Here is a 12,997-nt window from a genome sequence, read left to right as displayed (position 1 = left end):
AATTTAGAGTTAGAAGTTCATTCCTTGGGGCACCTGGGTGGCTCAGTGGGTTAAGCCACTGCCTTCGGCTCAGGTCATGATCTCAGGGTCCTGGGATCGAGTCCCGCATCGGGCTCTCTGCTCAGCAGGGAGCCTGCTTCCCTCCCTCTCTCTCTGCCTGCCTCTCAGTCTACTTGTGATTTCTCTCTGTCAAATAAATAAATAAAATCTTAAAAAAAAAAAAAAAAAAAAGAAGTTCATTCCTTAAGGGTCTCCACTTCCAGTAGTATAGCGGCCTGAGCTAATGCAGAAACCCTAGACAGAGATGGTGCATTAAACATTACAAGTGATAACAATAGATGAGCTCACACCCAGAAAAGGAAAATCTCTAGATCCAGAAACAAAGAGGAAAGGAAAGCCAAAGCGATAAGTGTGTGAGTTAATTCTGCATCAATTTTGGGGCAGTGTTATTTGATCTTGAAACAGCAAGTGACTTGGGTTTTAGTAACTACTCAGGGAAAGAAGCTGATGCCTCAGACAAAAGGAAGTTGGAAATAAAATACTGGAAAAAACAAACAAACAAAAAACCAGAATTCTCTAAGGGCTGAATTACCAGGCCTGTAACTTATATAGGATAGAAATTCAAATTTACACTAGCTGAAAAATGAACATAAATATTGATTGGTACTGGGCCTTGCTATTTCTGACAAACAAAATGCTCTGGGTCACACGGGATTTACCCAGAAACAGAAAGCCATATGAAGATAGTATCATAATATAAAAAATTATAAAACACAACCAAATGAACTGCCATGAACAAAAGTCAACAGACACATAACACCCCTAAAAATCTAAAATAACAGAAAGGATTATCTAAATATTATTGTCTAGGGGTGCATGGGTGGCTCAGTCTGATAGGTGTCTGCCTTTGCTCAGGTCATGATCCTGAGGTCCTGGAATTGAGCCCCATGCTGGACTCCCTGCTTGGTGGGGAGTCTGCTTTTCCCTCTCCCCTTGCCCCTCCCCTCACTTATGCTCTCTCTTTCTCTCTCAAGTATATAAGTAAAATAAAAATAAATATAATTGTCTAAAACAATTAAATAAACACATCTAAAATCATTAAAGAAGTCACTGGAACCATAAAGAACAAAAGTCAATGAAAATAGAATAGCAGGTTTGAAAAGGAACAAAATAGAACTTCTAAAATTAAAAAAAATAATCATTAGAATTAGAAGCTTAATGGACAGGTTAAACAGATCAGATGCAGAGTAGGAAAGAATTCTGGTCTCATAAAGTCATCCAGAATGAGGTAAAGAAATGAAGACTTGCAAAATGGAGGTAACAAATACAGAGATAAGAGTGAGAAGCTAGGGGCGCCTGGGTGGCTCTGTGGGTTAAAGCCTCTGCCTTCGGCTCGGGTGGTGATCCCAGGGTCATCCCAGGGTCCTGGGATCGGGTCCCGCATCGGGCTCTCTGCTCGGCGGAGAGCCTGCTTTCTCCTCTCTCTCTGCCTGCCTCTCTGCCTCCTTGTGATTTCTGTCTGTCAAATAATAAATAAATAAATCTTTAAAAAAAAAAAAAAGAGTGAGAAGCTATAACATTATGTATAATGGGAATTCTATAAAGAGAGAAGACAAACAGAAAAATTATGAACAGATAATAGCCAAAAATTTTGCATGATTGATGAATGATATCTTTTCATTTAAAAAACACAAATCCCCTGCAAGATAAAAAATGCCTACATCTAGTTATGTCATAGTAAAATGGTAAAATGCCTAACAGAAACTGTACAGCAGCAATAATAGAAAAATTCATTGCTTTAGCTGTGATTTCCTCTTTAGTAAAAAATGAATTCCAAATATACTCTAATGAAGTAAATTGGACGCCATGCCGAAACTCCAGAACTTAAAAATCATATAGGCGGGGCACCTGGGTGGCTCAGTTGGTTGAGCATCTGACTCTTTCAGGTCAGGTCATGATCTCAGGACCGTGAGATTGAGAATCTGCTTGAGATTCTTTCCGTCTCCTTCTGCCCCTCCCCTGCTTGAAAGTGTTTCTCTCAAATAAATATAAATAAATAAATAAAAACAAATAAAGTCTCTCTCAAATAAATAAATAATGTCTTTTTAAAAAATCATAAAGGAACTATGGGGTGCTAGCTGGATTGTTAGGTAGATCATGTAACTCTTAATCTCGGGGTTTTGAGTTTGAGCTCCATGTTGGGCATAGAGCCCATTTTTAAAAAATCATATAGGAACTAGGGTAAAAACCTCTTATTTCTCAGGTCCAATATTCTTGTGTCTTTAGTAACTGCAATACAGCAGGAGTTTGGACATTTGATTATATTAGAATGAATCATTCTAATACAACTCAAATCTTCTAAAGGCATTTTTTCTTTTTTTTTTTTTCTTTTTAAAGATTTTATTTATTTGACAGACAGATCACAAGTAGGCAGAGAGGCAGGCAGAGAGAGAGGAAGGGAAGCAGGCTCCCTGTGGAGCAAAGAGCCTGGCACGGGGCTTGATCCCAGGACCCTGGGATCATGACCTGAGCTGAAGGCGGAGGCTTAACCCACTGAGCCACCCAGGCACCCCTCTGTCATTTTTTCTTACTACTAAGTGGATTATCAAGCAGTGAACCAAAGATGTAAATATTTGATTGGTAATTATCCCCAGCAGTTCCTCTAGCCTGAGGAGAAACATCTGTCTTCAGCGTATTTTCCATGAAGGGCTACTGCACTTGGCAGGAATGGCGATTTTAGTCAGCCTTCTGGAGGGGTCTGATAAGATGCCAATGTCTCCCTCAGGGTCTGACTGAAAGTATAATGTGTTGTTATCGTTTGGTGGAGTATCCTGAGCTCTAAAAGATTAAAAAAAAAAAAATGCTTGGGAGTTAGTCTGAGAAGAGAAAATTAACCTCAGCCTTTGGGTTACTATTTCCAATGATGAGTAGACTAGGCCCCCCCAGCGAAACTTAAGGTCTCCCAACTTTCTCACCTGAAGAGATTTCACTAGTGTTTTCCATTAAGCCTCACACAGAGCCGTCATCTTTTTTGTACCGATTATGCTTTTGACCTTTCCAATTCCCATGTCCATTTCCAGGGAAACTGACATCATTGGAAGGGCCTCTTTGAAATCTTAAATCCAAATATTCCCGTTCTTCCAGATCCCTTGCTCAAGCTAATCCTTTCACATTGCTCTTGTATGTTATCAGGATCTGAGTCCCTTGACCTCTCTATTAGCCCTTTTCTCTCTTCATTTAGACTTCAACCAGTTTTGACAGTAACCACTCTCTTTTAAATATTTTCAACCCAGGGGAGCCTAGGTGGCTCAGTGAGTTAAAGCCTCTGCCTTCGGCTCAGGGCATGATTCCAGGGTCCTGGGATTGAGACCCGTATTGGGTTCTCTGCTCAGCAGGGAGCCTGCTTCCTCCTCTCTCTCTCTGCCTGCCTCTCTGCCCACTTGGGACCTCTGTCTGTCAAATAAATAAAATCTTTATAAAAAATATTTTCAACCCAATGATCTCTACTTAGAAAAGAGAATTCAGTGAGATACTGTAGGTAAAGCACTTGCTGAGAGAAGTGCTCAACAGTGGTAGCTAACACCATTACCTTCACGACCACCAACATATATTCTTATTCCTTTCTCAGTGTATTATACCAGACTGCATGGCATATAATCCTGGGCTGCTAAACATTACTGGGTTAAATCACGAAATTGTTCACACAGATGACAATAAAATTCATGCTTCCAGACTTGACTGATAAGTAATTGGTTCTCTAATGAGTTTTCTGAATTTTGAGACTACTCTACTCTAAACTAATTTGAGACTACTCTAAACCTTCTCCAGTCTCCTCAAATCTCCTTTGCCCCACCTCCTCCCATCATTCTTATGCTCATATTTGACAGAAAAAGAAATTAAGAAAGAGAGAAAGAAAGAATCAGAAAGAACTTCTCCAACCTCCAGTCACCAGATCTGCAAACCTTTCTGCCTTTGTGCTTTCCTCCCCTGCCTTTCTCCTCTGACAATGGAAGTACAGTCTGGTTTTTTGCTAGAGGCCAATTACTCCACATTCTCTCCCACTCTCTGTCATCCTCACCCACATTATCTTCAACCTTACTCCATTGGCTCCTCCTCATTAATATTTAAAACATAACCCATCTTCAAAATTTCCTTTTTATTCCAGCCACCTCCTTACCTCTTTTTCTTCCCACCCAAACTTTAAAAAAAAAAAAGGAAAAAGATTGTCCGCTTTTACTGACTGTAGTTATTTACTCCTTTTTTTCCCATTGTCATTGTAATCTTCCACTGTAGCTCTCCTGAAACTGTTGTTATCTGTTGTATTGTAACTCCCATAAATTCTCCTCAGGTCTCATTTTATTTGACTGGTCAACCACTTTTGGCACATTGATTATTTCCTCCATCTGAAACACTCCATCTTTAGGAATGCCCACCTTCCTAGAACTCCTACTTCTCTGACTGCTTCTCCTGAGTATTCTTTGTGGTCTCTCTCTGCTCTCTATCCATTCTTGAATATGATACTCCTGAGAGTTTGGTCAAGAGCCCTATTCTTTTTGTACTTTTAAACTAATTACATAAAGGCCCTTAGACTTAAGTGGCTTTAACGTCTTTGTCCAAAATCTGTGTAAAAACTTCAAAGTTATGAAATCTAAACACTAAAGTCAACCAGTCACAAACAGCCAATTGGCCAATCCAGGGGGGCGCCTGGGTGGCTCAGAGGGTTAAAGCCACCGCCTTCAGCTCGGGTCATGATCCCAAGGTCCTGGGATCGAGCCCTGAGTCAGGCTCTCTGGTTGGCAGGGAGCCTGCTTCCTCCTCTCTCTCTGCCTTCTTCTCTGCCTACTTGTGATCTCTCTCTCTCTGTCAAATAAATAAATAAAATCTTAAAAAAAAAAAAAAAGGCTATGGCCAATCCAACAATCTCCTTTCTTTGTCTCCACACCTTCTCTACTTAAGTCTTTCCCTGGCTCCTGTCAGGGATCCTAACCACTTCTGGTTTGGCCCTGCCCAATTCCAATAGATTTTTACTCAATAAACTCTTAAAATTGTTATTAAGTCTCAGTTATCTTTTAACAATAGTCTGTATCAGGGGCGCCGGGGTGGCTCAGTGGGTTAAGCCTCTGTCTTTGGCCTTTAGCTCAGGTCATGATCTCAGGGTCCTGGGATCAAGCCCTGCATCAGGCTCCCTGCTTAGCAGGGAGCCTGCTTCCCCTCTCCCTGCCTGCCTCTCTGCCTACTTGTGATCTCTCTGTCAAATAAATTTAAAAAAAAAAAAAAAAAAGACAATAGCCTGTATCGTCCTGATCCATATATCAAAGTACTTTTCCATCCTTTAGGGATTCAGCCTCCAAATCTGTTTCTGCTATCTCCAAGAAGGACTACATTATCTATCCAGCTTCTCAAACCAGAAATCTGAACTCATCCTATTTCTTCCCATTGTCTTACTTCATGTTCAATCAGCTACCAAGCCCAGGCCATTCTTCCTACTGCAATAGTTCTCAAATTATTTCAACTATCATCTATGCCACCAGTATGTCACAGCTTCTTAAAGGGTCCTCCAGTTTCCAACTCGAGTCTGTTTTAATTTACTCTCTACATAAAGTCAGAGTGATTCTTCGAAAATGTAAATTGTATCATGCCGTTCCTATGCCTAAAATGTTTCAGAGGTTTTTATTGCTTTTAGGTTTGAAGTTCTGAAAACGCCCTAGTATTCCTTTCTAGGTTTCAATCCTGTGCTCCTCTTCCAAGCAATATGCAGCCATTCAGAACTTTGAATTCCCAGAGTTCATGCCTGCAGCCTCTAGGATTTTCCTTCAGCTAAACTATACCTTTGCACTCAAAGCCTTTAACCTCAACTTTATGTATCATGTCTAGGAAGCTACTTGACACCCCTCCAGTTTGAAATAACCCTTTAGGTGTTCCCAAGGCATCCTGTACTTATCAAGCAATTAAGACTATTGTCTTTTAACTGCTTATTCCCTGGACTAAAGCTCCAGTTTACTGCAAAACCCTGGAGGGCAGAAACCACTTGCTCTTCTCATCTCAAGGGCCTAAAAGGAGCGTCTGACACACAAAATAGTAGTTCACTTAGTATTTGTTAAATCAATAACTATTCACTTTTTTGGAATGAGGGCGGCCAGAAGAATACCAGAAAGTGGGAGGGCTTAAAGGTGACTGAGCAAACAAATCTGTAAGTATCAAGTGAGACGGACACAGAGTACCTAGGTTTTTCCACACACTCGGGGTTGGGGACTAGGCCCACTGCCTTGTCGGAAGGCACGGCGACTACCGGCAGCAGCAGGGAGCGCGCGACCCCAAGCGAGAAAGGACAATAGCTTGGAATTCCGCCTCGTGTTTCCGGTGGGGCAGCCTCGCGCTCCGCGGGTGAGGCCCGGGGGTGGGGGCTCCGAGCCGGCCCCACCGCGAAGGAGGCGCGGCCCGCTGGGCTCCCACGGCCGCTACCACCGCAGCCGCCACCGCCGCCGCCACCGCCGCCACCACCTCCTCCTCCGACGCCGTCGCTCCGCCCCGCCCCGCCCCGCCCCGGAAGTGACTTGAGGCCCGTCCGGAACCTGCGGGCCCGGCTGCTGCAGCGTCACCAGCCGAGCCGGTGCGGGGCGGGCGGAGCGGCCGCTGCCGCCGCCAACGAACCGGGATCGCGCGGGGGCCAGCAGCGCGCCGGCCAGGGGAGGGGGCCCAGCGGTCGGGCCGAGGGCGACGGGCCGCCTGCGGGCGCGGGGCGACGACGACGCGGAGGAGGCGGAGCCCGGAGAGGGGTGGGGGCCGGGGAGGGTTAGGGTGGGCGGGGGTGGGGGGGGTGTCCCTAGGCTCATGGAGCCGGCCGAACGGGCGGAAGGCAGGGATCCCCCGGAGCCCGGTGGGCGTCCCGGCCCAGACCCGCGGGGCTTCGTCCCTCAGAAGGAGATCGTCTACAACAAGCTGCTGCCCTATGCCGAGCGGCTGGACGCCGAGTCAGACTTGCAGCTGGCCCAGATCAAAAGCAACCTGGGCCGGGCCGTGCAGCTCCAAGAGCTGTGGCCCGGGGGCCTTTTCTGGACCAGGAAACTCTCCACGTAAGTGTGTGCGGGCCTGTAGGGTGGGCGGGGGTGGGTGGGGAGCAAAGGCTCGGGGATGGGGGGCGTCCAGGGTGGGGGGGAGGTGGCTCTTTGTCCGTACCGGACCGCTGGACTCAACTCTGCCCCGACTCTAGCCAGTGGTCCGGGAGCATTAGTCTGAGAATCGCGACAAGAAGCCTGGGAAGCACTCAAGTGCCCTCCCTGCCACTTTCCTGCCGGACCTCCTCGGTCCTTACGAGCCCTCTGCGTCCTCCCCAGCTGCCTCTCCCCCCAAGGATTCGGGTTGTTGTCTTCCGACCGGCGGGGCCCTGGAGAGCCGGAGGGCACCGGGCTCCCAGGGAAAGAGGTGAGCGGTCCTCCAGAGGTCCTCCTTGGACCTTTAAAGACTCATGGGGGAGGAGAGACAGGATTCATCTATGGGGGAACAACTATTGACTTTTCCTGGTGCTTGCTCCGGCTTTTCCTCTACGGTCTCCGCCTCTTCGTATCCCTCAATTCATGTCTCATAACTTTCTGAATGGGTAGGAGGCCGTAGGGAACTTGTAGATTCTGCTTTTTTGGGTCTGCTCAGTCTGTGGCTTTTATTGAAATTGGTTTAAAATCAGCCCTTACCACATTCTCGGGCTGTATACGAGGCGTTAATGTTGAGAATGTTGAATCTTGGAACCTCCGGGAAGTGTGTTTCTCTAGTTGTGACATTTCCTTTGGAAATGTGCAACCCTAAGGAAAATAGAGAAGAGAGCTGTCAGATTGTCTAGGGCATTATGAGTACCTGGCTTGTGTTAATTTTGAGTCTCTTAGATGAATATAGATGACCTAAATCAGTTTCAGTTGTTGTATTATTCTTTTATTACTGTTACTGTTTTCTTGTTTTTTTGCACAAACACCTGGCAAACTTTAGAGCCACTGAAAGTAAGGGGGAAAGAAGTAAAAATACAGTCTGGGAGGAAAGGTTAGAGACTATATATATCCATTTATGTCCAAATAACCAGCAAGATGGGCATCTTCACTGTGTCAGAAGGACTTTTTAAGAAAGTTGTGCTGTATCTTGTTTGGTTAACTGTACACAAAATCTGGTAACATTGTATGTTCATGCATGTGGGTATGGATGGATAATAAACACACAAGATGTAAGTTACCTCTCCAGTGTTTACCCAAATCTGCTGAGTGAACTGGGTGATGACTCAGGGTTTTGTAATGCAATATAGTCTTCTCAACATTTCCTCACAGGATGATTCTTATCTGCCAGTTACTAGGGAGCCTCTGACAAATTTCTCATCTCCTCTTGACGGTGGTGGTGGGGGTAGTAATACTTTTTAATGAAGACAAAACTAAAACACTTAATTTACCCTTTTCACAGAGTGACATAAAATGTCAAGGTTAACAGCTCTTCTCTGATTAGAGAATGGAGAAGTTTGTGTATTTAGGATTAATAGGAGACTTTGGGTAAAAAAAAGAAATGCAACCGGGGGAAGAACCACTTTCAGTCAAAACAGAGAAATGTTTTATAATTGATTAACATCAAATGATATTTCAAGTGAACCTCCTATGTGTTTGTGTTACTTAGGCACAATAAAAATAAAGTTATTTTGTTAGTTCCAGTAATTCCTGCATTTCGATCACTCTTGTTAGATTTACCAGAGAATAACCATTTTAGAGGACACAGCTTTTGGGGCGCCTGGGTGGCTCAGTGTGTTAAGCCGCCGCCTTTGGCTTGGGTCATGATCTCAGGGTCCTGGGATCGAGTCCCGCATCAGGCTCTCTGCTCAGCAGGGAGCCTGCTTCCCTTCCTCTCTCTCTGCCTGCCTCTCTGCCTACTTGTGATCTCTCTCTGTCAAATAAATAAATAAAATCTTAAAAAAAAAATAGAGGACACAGCTTTTAAGATTTTATTTTTTATTTTTTATTTGACAGAGAGAGAGAGAGATCACAAGCAGGCAGAGAGGCAGGCAGAGAGAAGGGGGACAGGCCCCCTGCTGAGCAGAGAGCCTGATGCGATGCGAGGCTTGAGCCCAGGACCCAGAGATCATGACCCTAGCCTGACCCTAGCCCAAGGCAGAGGCTTAACCCACTGAGCCATCCAGGCGCCCTAGGACACAGCTTTTAAATGCACAGTGTATAAGTATACCAATGTGTGAATGCATATCTGGTTTGGGTTTCTGAATCTGGAATCTACACAGATTTAAGCATTGTTTTCTGACATATTACTAAGCTTGGCAAATTAGCACCTAGAGTTGTATTATTTTTGGCTTGTTAAGTATAAGTAGCTTTTACCTAGAAATGGCTAAAAATACAGTGGAGACAGTCCTTGGTGTTTAGGCTAGATTGCAGTTAATAAGTTTTATTAGCCTGTGAACCCCGAACCATTCAGTGCTGTCAGAGTTTTATTTTGGAACAGTGGTTAAATGCTGCAAACTGATTCTCAGGATTGCACTATGAGACATTTTGAACTTGGTGGGACATGTTGTGATCGTGGTTGTAATTTTTTTTTTCCTAAGTCATGTTAAGGTGACCTGTTTATAGTTGCACTTGTTTTTTTAATGAGCCTTGTGTGTTGCACAAGTTTACATCTCAATGATGCCAGCTGTCAATTACCTGAGTAGTGACCATATTTAGCACTTTGTAGAAGAATGGAAAGTAGTAATGAAAATAAAATCTAACTTCTACCAGTAGCTCTGGGATTGTGGGAAGTTTCCTTTAATTGTGTGTTTCGGTATTCTTGTGAAATAAATGAGGGGGTTGGACTAAGTAATTCCTGAGAAACATTCCTGGTCTGGTATTTTGTGACTTTATTTTTTATCCTGTAGAGCCTCAAATAGGCCAGTGTGTATCTTTCTGCAAGGACTATTTGAGCAGCTTGTAAAATACTGGAAATAGTTGTATATATAGATCAAGCCCATTCCTAAAGAAGACCAGAGTAAGAGAAGACCAGTAAAGAAGACCAGTGTAAATGCTGTTCAGAGGCACTGGGACTGGATCCAGACCAGAAGTGTACACTCCTAATCTGGGCATCACAGGTCTGTGTCGGATAGAGTTCTGGTTTGGGGATACTCAGGCTCCAGCTCCCCTTTTTTTTTTACTTTTTACCTCACTTAGGTACTAACCATCTTTCTGTTTTGATCCATTTCCGAGACAGTGGGTCTGTGTAACATCTCTGTGAAGAAAGGTTATTTCTGCATGCTTTAAAAATTGGCCCTGTGGTACAATACAAGCTCTCTTGTATGGACAAGCTAAAGTATTAGAGACATTATGTGAGGTAATATCAGAGGGAATGTTTTTAAGAAGCAGGGAGACAAATTGGGAGAAGAGAGGCACAAACCTAATGGTCTTTGGGAAACAGCAGTAAAGACAGTTTCCTGGACTCGAAGTGAAAGATGTTGACGGAGAACTGGTATAGTCCATGTAGAGAATGACGGAGTCGAAGGAGGATAATCCTGAAACTTGCTTTTTTTCCCCTTGTCTCTCTGGATCTTTCATGTGAGGTAGTGAGGTCTAGTTTAAAGACATCAGTTATCTCTACCTGGCTTTGCTGTGAACATTCTTACCATCTTGGTCTTGTTTAACCCCTCTCAGCTTTAGGGTCCTCTTTTGGAAAGTGGGAGGAGTGTAGACTTTTTGTGGTTTTTCAAACTTAAAACTTATCCATGAACTGTTCTATAAAAGCAAAATCTTAAACCTGGTATTGGGCTTCTTGGACAGGATAAAGTTGCACTGATTTTTTTTTCTTTCTTTTTAACAGTTTAGTGATCACATAACCCCCTAAAGCCTGCTCAGGGCTCTGAAACATACTGTTTGAAAAATCATTGAGTTAGTCCCAAAGGGCCTTTCTAGCTTTCTGTTCCTTTAAAATGATCTGGAGGAGGGAAAACAAGTGAATAGCCTACTATTTCCTACAAGTTTATCCCATCCATAATGCTTTCTTTTTTTTAAGCAGAATTTTGATTTTAGTGAAGGATGTGCACTTGGTGTATTATGAAACAAATTTAAATGTCTTACTTGTTTTAATGATGAAATGTTATATTCTGTGCTGTTTTATTACAATGAAATGACTCTATTATACTGACAAATCATTTTGTTTGCTAATTAAACTGTAACTTCCTTGTTTAATTATTATTAAGAACATGATTAGCCTTCCTGGATAGGAATTGGATTATCCCAGTTGAAACCGCATAGTGTTTTTAATTAGATTACATAACCACCGGAAACTTGTTTAGTCAAGATATGAATTATCAAATACATTGAACTTCTTTTGTGGAAAGTAATAATCTGACCACAAGAGCACCCAAAGTTGTATCATCTCTGTGTTGGGGGAGAAAGTAGAAAATGCTAACCACTGAATCTCAGCTATTAACATAATATACTTATTTGGATATCTAATGTTTAAGTATTGAAATTGTGAAGTACACGATAAATAGAAGTGCTTTTTACTTGTAAAAAGTCTTGAAATCTTGACAGATTACCACATTAATCAGTGAGAACCAGTTAGGGAAAATAGTGGAAAAATTTGCCCTTTGTTATTATATGACCCCACTCAAAACAGGAATTAGAATTTCTTTGTTGAATTGATTTGAAAGCTGGTTTTCCATAGAAAAAGCAAAGTAAGTTAATTAAATTATTTTGGGGGACATGAATTTTTCTGACAGAGTTGTATAACAGCACAATAAACTGTCCTTCATGTTTCTTTCTTTCTTTTTTTTTTTTTAAAGATTTTATTTATTTATTTGACAGTGATCACAAGTAGGCAGAAAGGCAGGCAGAGAGAGAGGGCGGATGCAGGCTCCCCGCTGAGCAGAGAGCCTGATGCGTGGCTTGACTCCAGGACCCTGAGACCACGACCTGAGCCAAGGCAGAGGCTCTAACCCACTGAGCCATCCAGGCACCCCTCTTTTTTTTTTTTCTTTAAATTAACTAACTTTAGTTTTTAGAGCAGCTTTAGGTTCAGAGCAAAATTGAGCAGATAATACAGATATCCCCTTTACCTACATATGTACACATTTAATTTTTCATAGCCATCTCAAACTTAGATATTTTATATATGTATATTTGAGGCCCTCCCCATTTTTCAAACACCTTTTTACTTTCTTTCTTGTCTTACTTTCATTCTTTCTTTTTTTCTTTTTCAAATAGGTGCCATGCCTGATTTAGGGCTTGAACTCATGACTTAGATTAAGAGTCATATCCTCCATTGACAGCCAGTCAGACTTCCCTCAAGAACCTCTCTTAGTCATTCTTTTAAAACACCTTGTCAATTTCTTCTCACTATAACTAGTGAGGATGTTTTTGGAGAATTTCATTTGTCAATATATATGATTTGAATAGTTCTTGAATACTTTTTAAGATTTATTTTGCTTTAAACTTTTTTTTATCGTGGAACATAGCAAACAAGTGCAAGGGAAGACAATAGTCTAGTGAACTCCAGGTACCCATAATCTGTCTTCAATTATCAACTCATGGCCAGTCATGTTCCTTCCACTTTCATGCACCCCACCCTCCCTGCATTGTGTTTGAAGCATATTACTCCATTCATAAGTGCTTCCAGTATGTATCCGCAAAGGAAAAGGAATTAAACCAAAAAAGTAAATACTGATGCCATTCTCAAACTTAGGAAAATGAACAATAATCCAACATCACTTTGATCAATCTCATGAAATTCTACTTAAAGAATTTGTGGTTTTAATTCTGAGTTTCCATTTGCATTGTTTTGTCTAAGGTTTACTGCAGACAGACCCCATGGACAATGATTTATAATACAGTTTATTAATGAACATTTGTGTATTTTGGCATCTTTCTTCTCCCTCTCTTAACTGCGGAGACATAGAATCCGTCCTGGGGCAACTAGGACTTCCTTGAATTCTCCATTTTAAAAACAAAGATACTGAGGTTCTTGTAAGGTTAATACATAGTTGGATGCAAAGGAGTAG

The 12,997-nt window shown here is 42.5% G+C and overlaps 2 protein-coding genes across 3 annotated transcripts in view; one reads left to right on the top strand and one right to left on the bottom strand.

Annotated features, from left to right (window-relative positions):
- Positions 1-6,408, bottom strand: part of ACYP2 (acylphosphatase 2) — a 290,315-nt gene extending 283,907 nt beyond the window's left edge. The window contains exon 1 of the mRNA XM_044263956.1: positions 6,222-6,408. The gene's annotated coding sequence lies outside the window, so the exon portion shown is untranslated. The remainder of the gene's footprint in view (positions 1-6,221) is intronic.
- A 417-nt stretch (positions 6,409-6,825) lies between these two features.
- Positions 6,826-12,997, top strand: part of PSME4 (proteasome activator subunit 4) — a 114,942-nt gene continuing 108,770 nt past the window's right edge. For both annotated transcript variants that reach the window (XM_044263953.1, XM_044263952.1), the window contains exon 1: positions 6,826-7,073. In XM_044263953.1, the coding sequence (XP_044119888.1) occupies positions 6,832-7,073 (242 nt within the window). In that variant the 5' untranslated portion in view covers positions 6,826-6,831. The remainder of the gene's footprint in view (positions 7,074-12,997) is intronic.

The sequence above is a fragment of the Neovison vison genome, chromosome 8, assembly GCF_020171115.1.
Source record: "Neovison vison isolate M4711 chromosome 8, ASM_NN_V1, whole genome shotgun sequence".
Classification (NCBI taxonomy): Eukaryota; Metazoa; Chordata; class Mammalia; order Carnivora; family Mustelidae; genus Neogale; species Neogale vison.
This window is presented reverse-complemented; position numbering and strand designations above follow the sequence as displayed.